The sequence below is a fragment of the Oncorhynchus nerka genome, linkage group LG20 (assembly GCF_034236695.1).
Source record: "Oncorhynchus nerka isolate Pitt River linkage group LG20, Oner_Uvic_2.0, whole genome shotgun sequence".
NCBI classification, from domain to species: domain Eukaryota; kingdom Metazoa; phylum Chordata; class Actinopteri; order Salmoniformes; family Salmonidae; genus Oncorhynchus; species Oncorhynchus nerka.
In genome coordinates, this window is record NC_088415.1 from 82,710,467 (window position 1) to 82,730,082 (window position 19,616).

General features: G+C 43.0%; 1 protein-coding gene across 6 annotated transcripts in view; it reads left to right on the forward strand.

Moving 5' to 3' along the window:
• The window catches only part of LOC115103268 (CMP-N-acetylneuraminate-beta-1,4-galactoside alpha-2,3-sialyltransferase-like), an 89,962-nt gene that overhangs the window by 36,743 nt on the left and 33,603 nt on the right, over positions 1 to 19,616 (forward strand). For 3 of the 6 annotated variants that reach the window (XM_029624102.2, XM_029624103.2, XM_029624101.2), the window contains exons 3-7: positions 8,026 to 8,079; positions 8,560 to 8,607; positions 10,764 to 10,806; positions 13,384 to 13,476; positions 17,970 to 18,064. In XM_029624102.2, coding sequence (XP_029479962.1) covers positions 8,026 to 8,079; positions 8,560 to 8,607; positions 10,764 to 10,806; positions 13,384 to 13,476; positions 17,970 to 18,064 — 333 coding nt within the window. The remainder of the gene's footprint in view (positions 1 to 8,025; positions 8,080 to 8,559; positions 8,608 to 10,763; positions 10,807 to 13,383; positions 13,477 to 17,969; positions 18,065 to 19,616) is intronic. The other 3 variants (XM_029624104.2, XM_065005883.1, XM_029624105.2) reach the window with 3 other exon arrangements.

Consider the following 19,616-nt stretch of genomic DNA (forward strand, 5'->3'; position numbering starts at 1 on the left):
TGTGAGAGCCCTGTGGTCAGCTCTGTACCCGCCTGGCATGTTTTGGGTGTCTGTTGGTTATGAATCAGGGATGGTAATGAAGAGGGCTACGTAATGGTGGAAAACCTGACTCTCCCAGGGTGTGGATGGTTGGGTGATGTTTCACTGTTGAGTGGTCACTGAAATGTATCGTTGTAACCAGCAGAGGGGGCTAAAATATTACCCATAAACATTCCCTGGAACTTTTAGAACTGGCTGCCAGTAGGAAACACTGTAGATGCACTTTTCACAGGAAGTGTTTGAATTTAAGTTTAAGTTTGTGCTTTAGACTGTGGTTGCCTCTGAGTAACTTGTAGCCTGAGACATTGAAGGAAGCTTGAGACGCTAAGAGGGACATTTTGGAACACCGGAGGGCGTTGAAATCCCACAGTGAGACTGGCATCCGAGAGGGGAGGCCAAGCTTCTTCTGCTGTATAAAGTAATGAACTTCTTTCAAGTTATCAGAAGCTCCAGTTAAGGTGTCTTACTCCATTACATTCCCAGTAAGCATTGTAATTTGCATTACTCATGCCCCTTCAAAATAACTCATTTGAGTATTTTTCATTTGGATTGAAGTTTGTCATTTTAATTATTCCAAAATTATTAATATGTCCTTTTGATTTATTCATAGATGATTCTGAAGTGACTGTTTCCAATTATATTTTTCAACACGAAGACCATAAAATTTAGTCCAGAAAAACCCTGGATTTGGGAGTTGTTGCTTTTTGCACACTGCTGCCAGATGTTAAGGTCCGGAGGTCTGTTTGTCCAAGAGGACAGGGAGCATGTTGACGTCCCTTTTGTGTACTCTCCCCGACTTTATCTGTTATATCACTACAGGATCAAACGGAATAATCCTTGTTCTATACTTTTGAGGTATTCTACTCTAGGAGTCTTTTTAAATCACCGTTCAGCACATTGTGTTGTGTATGAGTTATGGTGAAAAGATACCCTTTTTCGAACTACGCTTATGTAAATATTTATCCCTACAGTGAATATGCTGTTAACTTGCTGACCACCAGTGAATTGACTTCATGTTCTACAATGTAAAGCACTAAACTGGTGTGTCACTAATGATCAACAGAGCAGCTAGGCCACAGGGCTGAGTCATGTTGGAACCCTGATGGGCTATTTCTTAGCATGTGGACATGGTCAACCTGGCAACTTGAACTTCAAACAAGTAGATATTGATGTTTTTATTCCCACTGCAGCAACTCCAGAGGATGTTTTGACACTTCTGAAGTTTCTGTGACAAGACCCCTTTGTGCATTGCCTTTACACTGTCAATATTTAGGGTCTCTGGTTTCCCCCTCTAATTTCAGGACTAGAGTAGTGAGGTTGGCCCATATAGTCTGGTTGTAGTGTCAAGAGACTGAACCCCTTCTCACAAATCTAAATGACCACTGACTATGGGAACTTATTCATCAAGATGGATTTGAGTGAGTGCTTCAGTCAGTCTGTCGGTTTGATATCAGAGCCTCTCGAGGCCTATACAGTGCCTTGCAAAAGTATTCAGAACCCATGGATTTCTTCACATTTTGTCTTACAAAGTGGGATTAGAATTGTAATTAGTTACTTAGGTGGTGGGCTGAAGACTGAAAATGTGAAGTTGATGTATCCCCTTCAAGGGAGGTGCTGATGATCATAATGTTTGTGTATATGACAGTAAACCATTCTTACTATGACTATATACATTTGTTGGCACCTTCAATTCTTGCACTTTTTTTCTCATAAAAAGGATCATTCTTGGCCGCCCAGGCAAATTTGCTGAACTTCTAAACTTTGGGCTCCCGAGTGGGGCAGCAGTCTAAGGCACTGCATCTCAGTGCTGGAGGCATCACTACAGACCCTGGTTCGATTCCAGGCTGTATCACAACCAGCCGTGATTAGTCCCATAGGGCGGCACACAATTGGCCCAGCGTTGTTGGGGTTTGGCTGGGGTAGGCTGTCATTGTAAATAAGAATTTGTTCTTAACTGACTTGCCTAGTTGAGGATGGATCAACATTGTAGTTACTCCACAATACTAACCTAGTTGACTGTGTGAAAATAAGGAAGTCTGTATAGAATACAAATATTCTGAAACATGCATCTTGTTGACAATAAGGAACTATAGTAAAACTGCAAAGAATGTGCCAAAGAAATTAACTATGTCATGAAAACAAAGTGTTTGGGGCAAATCCAACACATCAAATCACTGAGTAGCACTTTTCATATTTTCAAGCGTTGTGGTAGTTGCATCATGTTATGGGTATGCTTGTCATCGGCAAGGCCTAGGGAGTTTCTTTAGGATACAAAGAAACGAAATAGAGCTAAGCACTGGCAAAATCCGAGAGAACTTAGTTGCCTGCTTTCCAACAGGCGCTATAGTTCCGTGTGGCTCAGTTGATAGAGCAAGGCGCTTGCAAAGCCAGTGTTGTTCGATTCCCACGGGGGACCAGTACAAAAAAGTATCACAATGTATGCACTCACTACTGTAAGATGCATTTAATAAGTGTCTGGCTCTTTTTCTCCATTTTAGTCATTTAGCATTCACCTTTCAGAAGGACAATAAGCTAAAACACAAGGCCAAATATACATTAAAGTTGCTTACCAAGATGATATCAAATGTTCTTGAGTGGCCTAGTTACGGTTTTGACTTAAATTGGCTTAAAAATCTATGGCAAGACTTAAAAATGGCTGTCTAACAATGATCAACAACCAACTTGACAGATCTTCGTTGTAAAGGGTTTAAACACTGTTTCCCATGCTCGTTCAATGAACCCTAAACAATTAATGAACATGCACCTGTGGAATGGTCGTTAATACACTGACAGCTTACAGACTGTAGGCAATTAAGGTCACAGTAATGAAAACTTAGGACACTAAAGAGGCCTTTCTACTGACTCTGGAAAAACACCAAAAGAAAGATGCCCAGGGTCCTTGCTCGTCTGCATGAACGTGTCTTAGACATGCTGCAAGGAGGCATGATGACTGCAGATGTGGCTAGGGCATTAAATTGCAATGTCCGTACTGTGAGACGCCTAAGACCGCACTACAAGGAGACAGGACGGATCGTCCTCGCAGTGGCAAACCATGTGTAACAACACCCGCACAGGAACGGTACATCCGAACATCATACCTGCGGGACAGGTACAGGATGGCAACAACTGGCCTAGTTACACCAGGAACACACAATCCCTCCATCAGTGCTCAGACTGTCCACAATAGTCTGAGAGAGGCTGGACTGAGGGCTTGTAGGCCTGTTGTAAGGCAGGTACTCACCAGACATCTCCTATCGGCACAAACCCCTTGTCGCTGGACCGGACAGGCCTGGCAAAAAGTGCTCTTCACTGACGAGTCGCGGTTTTGTCTCACCAGGGGTGATGGTCGGATTCGCGTTTATCGTCGAAGGAATGAGCCTGTACTCTGGAGCGGGTTCGAGGTGGAGGGTCCTTCATGATCTGGGGCTGTGTGTCACAGCATCATCGGACTGAGCTTGTTGTCATTGCAGGCAATCTCAACACTGTGCGTTGCAGGGAAGACCTCCTCCCTCATGTGGTACCCTTCCTGCAGGCTCATCCTGACATGACCCTCCAGCTTGAAAATGCCACCAGCCATACTGCTCGTTCTGAACGTGATTTCCTGCATGTCAGGAATGTCAGTGTTCTACCATGGCCAGCGACGAGCCCGGATCTCAATCCCATTGAGCACGTCTGGGACCTATTGGATCGGAGGGTGAGGGCTAGGGCCATTCCCCCCCAGAAATGTCTGGGAACTTGCAGGTGCTTGGTGGAAGAGTGCGGCAACGTCTCACAGCAAGAACAGGCAAATCTGGTGCAGTTCATGAGGAGGAGATTCACTGCAATACTTAATGCAGCTGGTTGCCACACCAGATACTGACTGTTACTTTTGATTTTGACCCCCCCTTTGTTCAGGGACACATTATTCCATTTCTGTTAGACATAAACTGAACAAGTTCCATAGACATGTGGCTCAGTTGTTGATTCTTATGTTTAGGACTTTTGTTTTTTTGTTTTTTGAGTTTATATATAGATGTGTGTTTTCACTTTGTCATTATGGGTTATTGTGTACACATGGGTGAGATTTAATTTTTTGAATTAAGATTGTAACACAACAAAATGTGGAATTAAGTCAAGGGGTATGCATACTTCCTGAAAGCACTGTATATAGTCTAAACAGAAGTCATGTTTGACAGTCTGTCAAACAGATATATATATGTATGTTATGTATGTATGTATGTATGTATGTATGTAGGATCATTCATATTAATGTCTAACGGCTTGATTCTGTCATACTCAAGGCACTGTTCGCTCAGATAGGACAGAAAGTCCAGTGCCTGTTGCACACCACAACGCCACCCACCGCAATCTGAGCGGAGGCAGTCTAAGATTTAAAAAATGTTGAACCATAAACGTAATTTTTTTAACCTGGATGTTTTTTGGAGGGTAATTTTATGAGGCATGTCTTACCGTGTTCCGACCATAGGAATGTTAAGGGGATTATTTCATAACCTCTTCCTCTTATGCCATTGAAACCAGTATTTCTCTCATGTTCTCAACTTTTCTTTCCAACGACACAATCCCTGTCATTAACATCCCATGCTAGTTGTATAATTTACATCTTCCCTGTTTAAACACTTCACAATGATATTTGACAACCATTGCTAGTTGTTTAAACACTTTCCTAAAGGATATTTGAATCACTGTCATGAAACTGCTCGCATTTGTGCTTTGGAGAATGGTATTTTCCCTTTATATTTAGAAACATTTGTGCTTTGGAGAATGGTATTTTCCCTTTATATTTAGAAACATTTGCGCTTCCAGACTACTGCCATGTGATCATTGTTGCTCTTATTATGTTAAGAAATTATTTAATTTATTCACATTTTAAGCTTAAAGTTCTGATCTGTTGCTTCAGCATCATTGCTTTTAAAAGTTATTTTTGAAAGTGGTTGTATTAACTTGATCTGTTGTCCCACAACTGTCCCAAAGACATTTTTAGATTTTTATTTCTCACACAGAATGACAAGCTGACTAATAGAATGGGTAAACTTTTGTACTATGGGGATAGTAGATTGACATAGGCTAGTTATTTTGCTGTTCAATACTGATCTTGTTGGCTGATGAAAAGTAAACGTGGACAGTTCTTCAATATGCGCCTCGGAACTTGATAAGAAGGACGTGCACAGTCCCGTCCCCGTCTGTCTCCACTAGTAGCCTCCGTCAGACCTGTGATGACTGACTATGAGAAGGACGTGGTTACGTGAAATACATTGGCTAATAAGTTTTGAGATATCTGAGAGAGCCATGTGAGTGAGAGGTGCTACGGAGCAGGCAGCTGGGAGAAGGGAATTATAATTACTATATTCAGCCCAAGTGCACAATGGCCATTTTGGCCGCAAGACATGAGGGGATTCAACGGCCATGGCCAGGTAATGGGCGTGGTCGGTGCGGCTAAATTGTAGAGGCCCCCATCTTGGTGGTATAGAGACATTTTTGCGTTTTTAAGCCAATATTCTGCAATTCTTCACATTTTTCAATAGAAGTGAGGGAATTTTGCAGTTAAGCTAATTTCCTGCAATTCTATGCATTTTGCCATGGCTAATGCTGTGTTCTTACGCTCAAACATAGTAACAAAATCAATACTGCTGAATTGTTTTTGGAATTTTCAATTCTTCCTGACTTAGCTTTTATTTTGTAGATATATTTATTTTTCTTCACAAAGATGTTATTATTTAATATTGGTCCATTATGTTTCTACTCCCTTTATCTGGTTTTAGTTGTTTTAAGTCGACACAAGATAATTTTCCATTCTGAACTTTTATTTTTATACAATAATAATATACACTATATACACAAGTATGTAGACACCCCTTCAAATGAGTGGATTCGGCTATAAAATCGAGCACACAGCCGTGCATTCTCCACAGAGCTCCGTGAATTTCAACGTGGCACCGTCATAGGATGCCACCTTTCCAACAAGTCTGTCTGTTAAATGTCTGCCTTCGTAGAGCTGCCACGGTCAACTGTAAGTGCTGTTATTGTGAAGTGGAAATGTCTAGGAACAACAACCGCTTAGCCGTGAAGTGGTAAGCTACACAAGCTCACAGAATGGGACCCGCCGAGTGCTGAAGTATGTACCACTTAACTAGTTTTGTCCTCAGTTGCAACACTTACTACCGAATTCCAAACTGCTTTTGGACGCAACGTTAGCACATGAACTGTTCGTTGGGCGCTTCATGAAATGGGTTTCCATGGCCTCGCACAAGCCTAAGATTACAATTCGCAATGCCATGTGTCGGCTGGAGTGGTGGAAAGCTCGCCTCAATTGGACTCTGGGGGCAGTGGAAACGTGTTCTCTGGAGTAATGAATCACACTTCGCCATCAGGCAGTCCAACAGACAAATCGGGGTTTGGCAGATGCCAAGAGAATGCTACCTGACCGACTGCATAGTGCCAACTGTAAAGTTTGGTGGATGGGAAATAATGGCCTTGGGCTGTTTTTTATGGTTCGGGCTAGGCCCCTTAGTCCCAGTGAAGGGAAATCTTACCGCTACAGCATACAATGACATTCTAGACTATTCCGTGTTTCCAACTCTGAATGTCAAATTCTGTGTTTCCAACCGTTTGGGGAAGTTCCTCTTTCAGCATGACAATGCCCCCGTTCACAAAGCAAGGTCCATACAGAAATGGTTTGTTAATCGGTGTGGAAGAACATGACTGGCCTGCACAGAGCCCTGACCTCAACCCCATCGAACACCTTTGGGATGAATTGGAATGCTGACTGCGAGCCAGGCCTAATCGCCCAACGTCAGTGTCCGACCTCACTAATGCACTTGTGGCTGGAAGTAAGTCCCCTCAGTAATGTTCTAACATCTAGTGGAAAGAGTGGAGGCTGTTATAGCAGCAAAGGGGGGACCAACTCCATATTAATGCCCATGATTTTGGAATGAATGTTCGACAAGCAGGTGTCCATATATTTTTGGTTATGTAGTGGATAGATATATATATTTTTTACACTGTTTGGACTTATGTGGCCCGACAAAGGATTTCAAACTGCTATGTTTGGTGCATCACTCTCTTGTGGTAGACTGGCTCCTGTGATGATGCCTTACCCATTACTTAGGTTTTAATTTGGGCAAGGCAGCAAGCACGCTAGGCTATACAATTAGATAACACATTAAATACTCAATTAGGAAGTTAACACCGACTTGTTGCACCACTAAGGGATAGTTTTTAAGTTTGTTAAAATGTCAGTTTTAGTGCAATCTCCACTTAAATAAAAGGATAGTACCAAACAACCCAGTGTTTGCCAGCCTAGAATCCCTTTGCCCCCTGCTCTGCTTTCATGTTCACACAGACTGCAGTATGTCTTCCTTCTCATTGTTCAGCAGAGGCCTGTTGGTTGGGTTTAATCATCAGCAGTTAGATAAAAGAACACGACAGCTGTCCTCTGCTTATTTTGATTGAGGAACATTTTGTTGCTTTTGAAGACCTGGGATGGTTCTGTTTGAACTTGCGCTTTCGTTATGCAAGAGTTCACCCTTCTTTTTTTATCTCTTTGAAATACAAATTAAAAAGACAAATATGTAAAGGAAATGTGGATCTGTTGCCAACTGGTAAAGATAACAAACAACATTGGTGAACGGCGCAGGGGGATTCACAGGTCAGAGTGGGTCTGCAGTGCCTTACCCGCCCAATGGGCAACAGTTGCATTTATGAGTCCAGCATTCTGTAATGGGCCAGTTCAACCTGCCTAAAAGTCTAATAGATTGTAGGAGTAGCCGCCTCTGTCTTGAAAATACTTTGTTTGGCAAAGAAACAATACGGTCAATAAGATGCGTCTCTGTTATTGAGTTTTCTATCTGACTGTCTGTTTGTGCTGGTTTGTCCTTGTCTGCTCTACCTGACTCACAGGCCTATTCTTCCTGTCCAGCCCTCTCGGTCTCAGTTGCTGAGCGGACATTCTGTCTCATCTGACGTCCTCTCTAACCCTTCTGTTTGCAGAGATTGATTCGGAGTCCACTCTCATAGTCCCGACTAAAGGTCAAAGCACCACAGGTAGACTGAGGCGCTAGCCCCCTTTACATTGAGTGGTGGTGGGAAAGTGGTGCAACCGGGCTGCTTAGGGGCTCACTTTGGAATAACAACTTTCCACAACTTTCCACTAACAACAAAAACCTTGCATTTGATCCTCTCCTCTTGTTTTCTGACCAGAATTTACTCATTCACTCATGTACTGTGGTCTTTGCTGTTACCTTTCAGAAACCACAACCACAAATACTAAAATAATCGTAAATGTGCATTTCGTAGATGATTACCAGCACAGTGGGTAGGCATCTTGATTTGGGGGATCCAGACTCTTGGTTTTTAATGGAACCTTGGGCTACTAACGTCACTAACCTCTTCCTCATTGGCCTCTGTGGTATTAGGGATTTGTGTCTTGTGCACATTTCCTGCCTTAACCTATCGGGCTGCGGACACTGGTTGCTGTGGTTAACCCCACCGGACCGGGCCTAACTGACCCTTTTTGTGTTTCAGAGTTGGAAGCGGACGTTGCTCTCACCGTGGGACAAATAGTAGGCTCAGGTACAAACCTTCCCCCTCCCTCTTTAATAATACAGCTCCATGTTCCTCCTGGAACACATCACACCCCACCGGCCAGGTTGGGGGGGGGGGGTTCCTCATCTAGAAGATGTTCATGCATCTCACAAAGATAATCCTACACTATTTTGTTTCTTGCAGAGAGAGCTTCTCTGCGGTCAACATCATCCCAATTACAAGTTATGTTTTCAAAGGTTAAAGGTGTAATTTATGATGAAACTATCAGTTAATCGGATCTTTGACAGATGGCAAGTGCTACAGGGTGGGACATGGTGCCGGGCCAGACTCCCTGCAAGGCTCTGTCGCTGACCACTGATTTTTTACAAAGGTCCCATGCTTGGCTCCTTTTTCCTGGAAGGAACTACTGGACAAACTCCCAAACTGTTTTTGAAATGTGTCCCATTGGCATGGTGAGAGAAATGAGTGTGACTGGCAAAAACTCTGTTTCTCTTCAACCTTTTGAACCAAGTCAACAACCACACACCGGACGGCACTGGTGTCCGTGGGGTTTCAGTTGGTTTGATCATCCCAATGTGAATGGAGCAAATAAAGCACAGCTGAATCATTCATGTCACTCCATTGAATGATGCAACAGCTCCCTCTGTTGTTGAGCATAGAACAGCAGCTCTATATCAGCCTTTTAAAAAGGAGCATCAAGTTAAAGGTTAAGCAGTGACAAAGAGTCTAAAGGGTGTCTGGTACAAGGTGGTTTCAGTGGCCGAGGTCTATGATACAGGCAGGGTCCTGCTGCTTCCTCTGCTCAGCTCTGGCTACGACGCGCTTCCTTCCACACACGATACACACACACTCATAGCTGCTGCATTAAAACCCATGGCCCATCTTTCAAGGCAGCCTCCTCCTCTTCTCTCCTCTAGCATCCCTCTGAAGGCACAGTGCAACCACAGGAGCGCTGAGAACTGCTTCCCTTTCTCCCCCTTTGCTTATTGTGTTATTTTGATGAGGGGTCATTTATGTAATTGCTGTCCTTACATGTTTACTCAGTCACAGATATTCAGTATTTACTGGCTTCATCAGAAGATGCTGTTCAGTTATGAGTAATGGTGACGGTCTGGATAATTGCAGGCTGTAGTAGCTAGTAGAGATTCACTAGTAACACGTGTTCACTGTGTTTTACAGATCAATGGAAATAGTTCAGTAGTAGTAGGTTCCAGAGACCTGGGGCATTGTGTTGACCTAACACTTTCAATGGAAATAGTTCAGTAGTAGTAGGTTCCAGAGACCTGGGGCATTGTGTTGACCTAACACTTTCAATGGAAATAGTTCAGTAGTAGTAGGTTCCAGAGACCTGGGGCATTGTGTTGACCTAACACTTTCAATGGAAATAGTTCAGTAGTAGTAGGTTCCAGAGACCTGGGGCATTGTGTTGACCTAACACTTTCAATGGAAATAGTTCAGTAGTAGTAGGTTCCAGAGACCTGGGGCATTGTGTTGGCCTAACGCTTTCACAGAATGATATATGAACTAAGTCAGCATGCCTCGTAGTGTATTGGCGTCATGCCGAAACACATCCAGGTCACAATGATGGATACATGTGTACACAAACGGACTGAAGTGGAATTCAAATAACTGTCTTGCGGAATTGATTTCCCTGTTGAAGGACACTTACTAAGCTGTTAACCGTTTTCTCTTGTCCAAGCAGAAAAAAGCAGGTAGATCTTTTTAAAGACGTTAGGCCTTTCGCTTCTTTCCCCTTCACTACTAAAAAAGCCTAAATGCTGATGAGGCTGGAAACGGCACCTATGGACCGACCCCACACGGTCCTCCTCCATAGGTGAACCACAACTGCTGTTTTGAACTTCTCATTTGGACTTGAGACACGGCAGAATGTTTTTGGCTTTCCCTAACCCCCATTTGTTTGACCGGCTGCGAAGATCTCTAACCTGCTTTCAACAGAGTGTTTTACTTTGGTTTCTTTTCTTTCTGAAAATCCACAGGCTGTTTTACTTGGCGAGAGACATACAACTATGGCTAGGACACTGATAGTTGATTATGTTCAAGATGAGGATGGATGATCACTCTGTCTTCGTCAATGGGATGAGTCTTGGTTCACAAGCCATTTTGAATCCTGTTTGTTCATTTCAGTTTTCTTACCCCTTTTCTGTCTCTTTCTTTCTTTATAGTGTATGATAAGCAGGGCTTTCTGCTGAAGCTGGATGCAAAGTTGTAAGTAAAATTACATTTTGTAAAGTAAAATGTCATTTTAAACTCAATGGGAAACATCTTTCATCTCCAATTGATAGTTGTAGCAGATGCTAAATATGCTAGTTGTCTGATCTTAATGGGCTAAATTCAGTTTTAACAAATCAGAAACTGAACTGGAACTAGTTGCCTGAATATTAGTATTGTGGCCTATTAATCTCATTTGCATCGCTAGTCAATTCAAATAAACATAATTAATTTGAATTATTTTTGCCAACTTTACACCAAGCAATTATGCTGGGTCGAATTATTATAACCACTCATCAATCCCTATATGACTAATAAATGTCAATGTGTGTTTAGATAAATAGGTGTTGGTATGGCTTATATGCAAACTTGAGTAATTGTATTTTGTTGGCATGTCTGTGTGTTGATGCTCCCTCCCACTGTAAACTTACATTCTCATCACCCCTCCACCATGAGTATTCAAATTTACAGAAGTCAATACTTTGTAGACCGATTACAGCTGTGAGTCTTTCTGGGTAAGTTTCTAAGGGCTATCTGCACCTGGATTGTGCAAAAAAAAAAAAAAAGTTTTTTTTAACGTTTATTTAACTAGGCAAGTCAGTTAAGAACAAATTCTTATTTACAATGACGGCGTAGGAACAGTGGCCTTGTTCAGGGGCAGAACGACAGATTTTTTACCTTGTCAGCTCAGGGATTTGATCTAACAACCTTTCGGTTACTGTCCCAACGCTCTAACCACTAGGCTACCTGCCGCCCATTTATTATTTTCAAAATTCTTCAAGCCCTGTCGATCTGGTCGTTGATCATTGCCAGACCACAAATTCAGGTCTTGCCATAGATTTATGTAAACCGTAACTCGGCCACTCAGGAACATTTACTGTCTTTTTTTGGTAAGCAATTCCAGTGTAGATTTAGCCCTGTGTTTTAGGTTATTGTCCTGCTGAAAGGTGAATTCATCTCCCAGTGTCTGGTGGAAAGCCGACTGAACCAGGTTTTTCTCTGGGATTTTGCCCGTGCTTAGCTCCATTCCGCTTTATTTTTATCCTGAAAAATTCCCCAGTCCATTACAATCATACCCATAACATGATGCAGCCACCACTATGCTTGAAATATGGAGAGTGGTACTCTGTAATGTGTTGTATTAGATTTGCCACAAACAACTTGTTGCCCAGAATACAAAGTGTTAATTGCTTTGCCATTATTTTTGCTGTATAAATGTAATGCCTTGTTTCAAACAGGATGCATGTTTTGGATTTTTAAAATTCTTTACAGACTTCCTTCTTTCCCCTCTCTGTCAATTAGGTTTGTTTTGTGGAGTATCTACAATGTTGTTGATCCATTTTCTCCTATCACAGCCATTAAACTCTAACTATTTTAAAGTCACCATTGACCTCATTGTGAAATCCCTGAGCGGTTTCCTTCCTCTCTGGCAACTGACTTCGGAAGGAAGCCTGTATCTTTGTAGTGACTGGGTGTATTGATACAACATTCAAAGTGTAATTAATAACTTCACCATGCTCAATAAGATATTCAATGTCAGCTTTTTATTTTTACCAATAGGTGGCATTGGAAAACCTCCCTGGTCTTTGTGGTTGATAATGTGTTTGAAATTCACTGCTCGACTGACGGACCTTACAGATAATTGTATGTGTGGGCTACAGAGATGAGGTAGTCATTCAAAAATCATGTTAAACACTATTACACACAATGACTCCATGCAACTTATTATGTGACTTAACAACATTTTTACTCCTGAACTTTATTTAGGCTTGTCATAACAAAAGGTTTGAATACTTATTGGCTCAAGACATTTCAGATTTTCATTTAAAAAAATTCTAAAAACATAATTCGACTTTGACATTATGGGGAATTGTGTGTAGGCCAGTGATAAAGCATCAACATTTAATCTATTTTAAATTCAGGCTGTAACTCAACAAAATGGAAAAAGTAAAGGGATGTGAATATTTTCTGAAGACTCTCTATAGGCACAACTTCAGGAGAGGGTTTAAATGCTGGTTCTCATCATCTGGACCTGCTATTACAACTGCCTACAGCAGTGGTCACCAACTGATCACTTCCTCTGACCTAGCAAAGATGGCCCGTTAGCAAAGAGACTCCAGCCCAGTCCAATCCAGCTGTAGCCTGTCCATGGGCACGCACCCCCTTCACCCTGCCATGCCCCCATCTCATCAACACTCCCTATGTGTGACGGATAGGCCTCCCCATAGTGCAGCCCCCCCCTGTTTATTTGAACTAGTCACGTGCCATATAGCGGTTAATTCATGAGCATGATAGTAATGAGGAGGTAAAATGGGCTGCTGGATGGAGTGTTAGAACGTGACCTCTTTCGTCCTACATGACCTCTAAATAGGACAGGACAGGCATGGGATGGGCTGAAGGGAACATGTGGAGAGGAGAAAATAAAATCAACATCTTCTCAAACTATTTTTAGTTATTTCTTCCTGGGAGATCTTTGTCTAAATTGGATTGTGTGGAAGTGCAGTGTTATCTGGTCATGTTGTTCTCAGTCTCATCTAATAACCTTTTGTCCTTCCCTCTTGGTGACATTCACAGGTCAGCAGAATTGGCGTACAAGTATGGCAACCTCAGCGAAGGAGTGTGCAAGCCAGGCTACGCAGCTGCCAAGATGACTGCCATCTATCCAAAGTGAGAAACTCTCTCCAGGGTTTGATTAGAGTCCTTGGGTGCATGTTGAATCTTAAGAGGATTCCTCTCCTTGTCTCCATTCCTTTGTACTTTGCACTGCTGAAAACTGGTCAGGTGAAGCCAAATGTTTTATATCAGTTTAGTGCCATTGAAGGAGAGGAGTTCAGGAGAGGCAGCAACTCTAAGCTATTGAGATGCACCCCTAGAGACGTTATGACATTTCTCCAGCCAGCATGGCCCACGGGGATCAACTCAGGAATAAAAGCCCCCACATTCCCACACAATCTTTTTAGTCATTCATTTATATCCTCACTACACACACTATACCAGGATCAACTACATTCAGCCGTGGGCAGATGGTCAGGGGGCTGGAACATAATTACAAATCATTTGTAGACTACAAATTGACCGCAAGAATCCCAAATGGATATAATATTTGACTAAAATGTCATTTCAGGCCTTGCTTACATTTGTATACGATCACAGATATCTCTCTATTATGCGTGGGAATACTCTGGGACAAATAGAATCGGGCTGCCAGCTGAGGAACCTTGCACTATGCCATGTCCTCGTCAGCTTTCCGAACACAAAAGCATCTCTGTTGGCAGAGCGTAGCCCTGTCCTACCCCATTTGAAATGGATGCCAGAAATTAGCCTTTTGTCCGAGGGGCAATGACTTCCTGTCCAGGAGGGCATGACTCATCAGATCTTCCTTCACGGAACACTCAACGGCCCTCCATGATGTCACTGGGCCTTTGATGCCATCCCAAAACCGTCTCCTCTTCAGCCATGGGTCATTGTCTCGAGTGCTTAGCAAGTCTGGCTAGTAAAGGGGCATGTTGAACATAGCAGAACAATGGCCCGGGGCATTTTTCCTCAGCTGCCCCTAAATGTGGAAGATGGCGACTCCATCTTAACATAATGTACGATGATGCTGTGATGATGCATAAATATTCTTCAAAATGACAGCTAGTGGTTGCACAGAATGCTTCAATTGGGTTCGACAGTTTTGAATAACGAAGAAGACCAGCAATGACAGGATATTTCTTGTATTTAGTGTTTCTTATTCTTTCTGAAACAACATATTTGTATGGTTAACTATGACTCTCATACGGAAACCAAAAAGGGGTCATCATGGTATGTTACACAAATAGTCTTAGGCCTTTTCTCTGGAGTCAGAAAGCTTGCCCAAAGTTAGGATTACTACGTTGGGGCGCTGCTAAATTACAGCAGTCGTTAAAGAAGAAGCCCTACGGTTTTCAGGCCCGTCCAACTACGAGGCTGTGTGTTAACTATGTCCAACTACGAGGCTATGTGTTAACAATGTCTCCCAACGACTTCCTCTAATCAGCCACACGTGTCGGTTCAAAGTTCCCTTCAAACAGCCTCCGCTGGGACAGCATTGATTATTACCACATTCACAGTAACACAATTCAGTTAGTACAATTAATGACTTATAGTGACAAAGTTGTGTGTCTGTTAGATGTCCTGTTAGTTTGAGTGCCATGTGTGAAAAAGCTAAATGTCTGGTTCGTTCATGCATGACATGTGCAACCACAGATTCTAAATAAGCAAATGGCTACCTCTTCTTGGCCACTTTGCTTCCCTGTCAGGCCACTTACATACAGAGCTGGGGATGCCACTCATCTATGCCACATCTCAATCCATTTTTTGGTCTCACTCTCTCATGACCAAATAAGTTGATGATTCATGTAAAAACGTTGCCTACTTTTTCTTCTTGGCAAACTGAATTTCACATGAATTATTTAATCTGTAGTAGAAACAAAGTATATACACTGACAGTTGTTAACTTGACCAGATAAACCCCACCCCCTCAACCTCCTGAAGTGAGACCCCACCCCCTCCATCCCCCTTGTTTGTTCTCTTCCAAAAGGCCCTGCCCCACGGAATACAATATTTTCAACACCTCCCCTCACGCCAAACTGTTTGTATTGGAGCCCTAAATCAAGTGTTGGCGGTGAACTTGAGCGGAGCGGTTATGAAAATATGGCCCCCAGTGAGAGGAAATGAGCACAATGTGCCCTGGCCTCACATTTTGGGAGCCCTCTCTCTTTAAGACAAGCAGACCAGATCCCTGTCTGTCCATGGACGAGGAGACTCTTGACTGTCCCAGTTATTTATACCGCAGCTGGGCCCCTGTAGCCACATGTTGATGAATTGCGGTTTGTTTTGGCAAGGGTCTACTTCTCTGTCAGGTGATGTGAGGAGAGAGCTCGAGAGAGATGGAGAGTCAGACATGACTGACTTTTTTTTCTCTTATTTCTCCCTTCTGACACTGGTACAACTTGTGCCTCAAGTGCAATTAAGGAGTTTGGGGGAAGTGTCACATTTTGGGAAGTTGAAAAGCGTCTCTTCTTGTTAAACATGTTTGGCCATTGATTTCAGACACGCTTAGTAGGAAGTGAAGTCTGGTAATCTGATAGCGGACTCGGATTCCTTTGGTGTTAGCCATCTTCCACTTGACTTGTCGCACTTAACTGGCGGCAGGTAGCCTAGCGGTTAAGATCATTGGGGCAGAAAACTAAATGTTGCAGGTTCAAATCCCCCTAGCAGACTAGGTGAAAAATATGTCAATGTGCTCTTGAGCAAGGCACTTAACCCTAATTGCTCCTGTAAATCACTTGGGATAAGAGTGTTTGCTAAATTACTAAACTGTAAACTGTGGGCAGCCATAACTAGAGGTTGGTTAAAATGGCCCATGGCTGTAAACACAGCCCCACTAGGGGTTAGTTAAGCCACTCTTGAGTTCCTCCTTCAGATGTGGAGGACATGTTGTGGTTTGCGCCCCGGACCTGTGAGTTGTAGAGAATGTCTTGTTATTGTCAGTTTAAACTGAGATGCTACCGGTGTTGTATAGACATATAATTAGGATCTCTTATGGCGTGTTAAGTTTTCATGTGATGCCAAATTAATTGTTCTTATTAGGAAGGTAAGTACTTAAACCCATTTTATCATGTAATTAATATTGCATTTCATACATTTTCTGATTAGAATCACCAAAATGTAATCAACATTTTACCAAACTCACTTTAAAAAATAAAAAAAAGCTACTAATCATACAAATAATTTCTCCGCAAGAATAGTGTCTGACATGAACCATCCTAGGACCAGTAATGTCCTTGTTATCCTCCTCTGTTTAAATGCCAGTCTGCGAGCTTGTTGTGAAAACCTTCACTGCCAGCTGTAAAAGTGGAGCATTGGAGCTGCAGGCTTGTTAAACGACAACCCCTGTGCTCTCCCCAGCGAGACAGCAGGTCATAAAAACAGACATCCATCGTCCGGCCACACTTCCAGAAGCAGCACGTACAGCCCAGGTCCGAGGGGGAAGTGGCTACTTCTGATTTGAGAGGAGGGCTTTATCAAAGGGGGGTCATCACAGCCAGGGGCCAGGGGTGGGAATGCTTAAATGTGCCGTGTACCCTTAACAGTCACAGCTTCTTTGAGTATGCCAAACGCCATTTTGTTTTATTTGAAGCCTCAGAGGGCAGGGGAAGTGGGTTTGTAATGTCATGGCACATTTTCCTGGAGTCTAAAAATGTTTTAAAATCTTCAAAGGATGATTTTTGTTGTTTTCTTTGTTTCTGTACATCAAACCCGTCTGTATACCTGTAACTAACTAGGTTGGTGTCGGAATACTTTTCTAGTGCGCCAACTGTTTCTGCACAGATTACCAATCAAAAACGGCCCCTTCCTCAACAGCCAGGTCCCAAATCATCTGGGACAGAAAAACACTGACATCAATACATCGTCAGGACACATATACCCAAACTATGCGTCAAGAATGATTTAGACCTTTTCCTGGGAAAAAAACTTTGTCAATGAGGGTACATGCAGGAGGCTTGTTCTCTTTCTCCCCTGTGTTGCGTCTTTTTCTCCCTTGAGCCAGACCGTTTTGCTCTGTGTGTGCAGGATTGGTTTGGGGAACGGGGCGAAGCGGAAAAGTGGGATGACGTTGTTAGATTGATGAGTGGAACAAGCGTCTCCTCTTACGGTCCAGTGTCTTTAACTCCTGGCAGGACATTCACACCAGAGCCCTAGGGGTCACGGCAGAGATGAGTGGGGGCCACTTCCTTCTCGGGGAGAACGAGAGAAGGAACGCTTTTAGAAAAAAACTAGTGTCCTGCGAGACATTGTGGTGTACCCCCAGACACATGTTCTCTGCTTGATCCCTCACTCACCCCTGCATGGGCGTTCAGGTTAACTCCGTTGCTCATTGACGAGTGTCAATCTAACTTGATTAACACGGCACGTTATCTGTGGTGGACCTCTCACAGCACGTTATCTGGAATAAGACAAGGGTTTGGCTGGCTTTTGAACTATGCATCTGGAAATGAGAGGGTGCAACTAAGTCAACACAACTCAAAAGTAGGCCTATTTTGTTTAACTTTAGTCCTCCTGGACCTTCACATGGTTGAACAGACAAATCCTCTAAAATATCATCTCTCCCGTTCTTCTCTCTGCTGTTCTCACAGGTTCATGAAGCCAGCTCCCATGTTTCTTGACCGGAACTTCAAGCGTCTGGCCAAAGTCAGCAGTTACTTACCTCCATTTGGATTCAAAACACAAGGTAAGACACATTGCGTGTCTAATGTGCACAAATTGGACTATGCCCCCTTGAGCAAGGCACTTAACCCTAATTTTTCCTGTAAATCACTATGCCCCCATCCATGTATCTCATTGATGTCAATGGATGTGTCATTAACTTATCATTGTGGTTTTGGAACTGTGTATGGATGGTGGTTTGAGCTGGATAGGTAAGATAAAGAGAAGAGGGTGCCAGGGCTCTACCATCCTTATCACCACGCGTCAGTTAGCACATCTTTACTCTTGGTGATAGAGCTGGCAGAACAGCCCTCCTGGCATACTTGGTCTAATTCTGCTCCTGTCATGCTCTCTGATGTCTCTACACACTGCCTCTGACCGTGCCATTACCTGGGGTGGGGGGCAGGGTAGAGGGTGAGAATGGGATGCATGAATACTACAGGACATTTCTTGCTATGGCAACATCTGGATAGCGAGACAGCACTTTTCAATTTCTCTGAACTTCTACAAACTTCTATGGCATTTTCCAACTTCAACACCCATTCTAAATGTATGGCAAAATGCATTCAACTATAAAGCGACTTAACATAAATTATTATTATCAGACGCTCTTATCCAGTGTGACTTACAGGAGCAATTAGGGTTAAGTGCCTTGCTCAAGGGCACATTGACAGATGTTTCAGCTAGTTGGCTCGGGGATTCGAACCAACATCCTTCCGGTTTCTTGCCCGACACTCTTAACCGCTAGGCTACCTACCGTTCTTTCCTCGACTGTGAAGTAGTCATGTCTCAATACGGGGTTAGGTAGCTCACTGACTGCCAAAAGACTGCCAAGAATCTATGCATTTCATGAATCAAACTTCAGCACATCCGAATTGGGAAGATGAGGTAAAAAGGGTGTGGCCTGAGTGCATCCTCTCGCATATTTTCCAATACTTATGAACAAAGTGAGCGTAAAGGTACACTGAATGTTACCTATGTGCTCTGGCAAGGGCCCTCTGCCCACTCTCACACGCTGGTTTTCAAAGGCGAGCACCTTGTGTGCACCTGGTTTCTGTTTTCTCCACGGATGGTGACTGCAGTACTGTTTCCCTTGTCTTTGTATGGAGAGAATACATGTGGATCTTGAATAGCACTCCACAAAGGATTCCAAATTAGAATCCCTACAAAATGTTAAGCATGAAAATAAACATTTCATTTTAGCTTTTTTTGCTGCCAAGCTGCCACGGAGGTTTACCTGAAACAGTCTTGTTCGCTAGACTTTATGCAGGTGAAAGCCCCTCCATCATGCTATAAGCCAGCATGGGGAGCATTTTTTAAAGGGACCTTTTTTACCACCTAAAGCAAGGGGTTCCTAACCATTTCCCCCCCAGGGACCCCAATTTCAAGACCCCCACATTTCAGGTACCCCTATTTCATGCCCTCCCCCAACACCCAATTAATTATTCATTTGTTTAGCTTTTTTGTTTAGGGAAATGTCAAAGCTAATATTTTTTTATTTATTTTTAAGCTAATATTCCCTGCCATGTTACATTAACATGGCTCATGACATCTTTTGGATGGGGCTAGTTCATTCA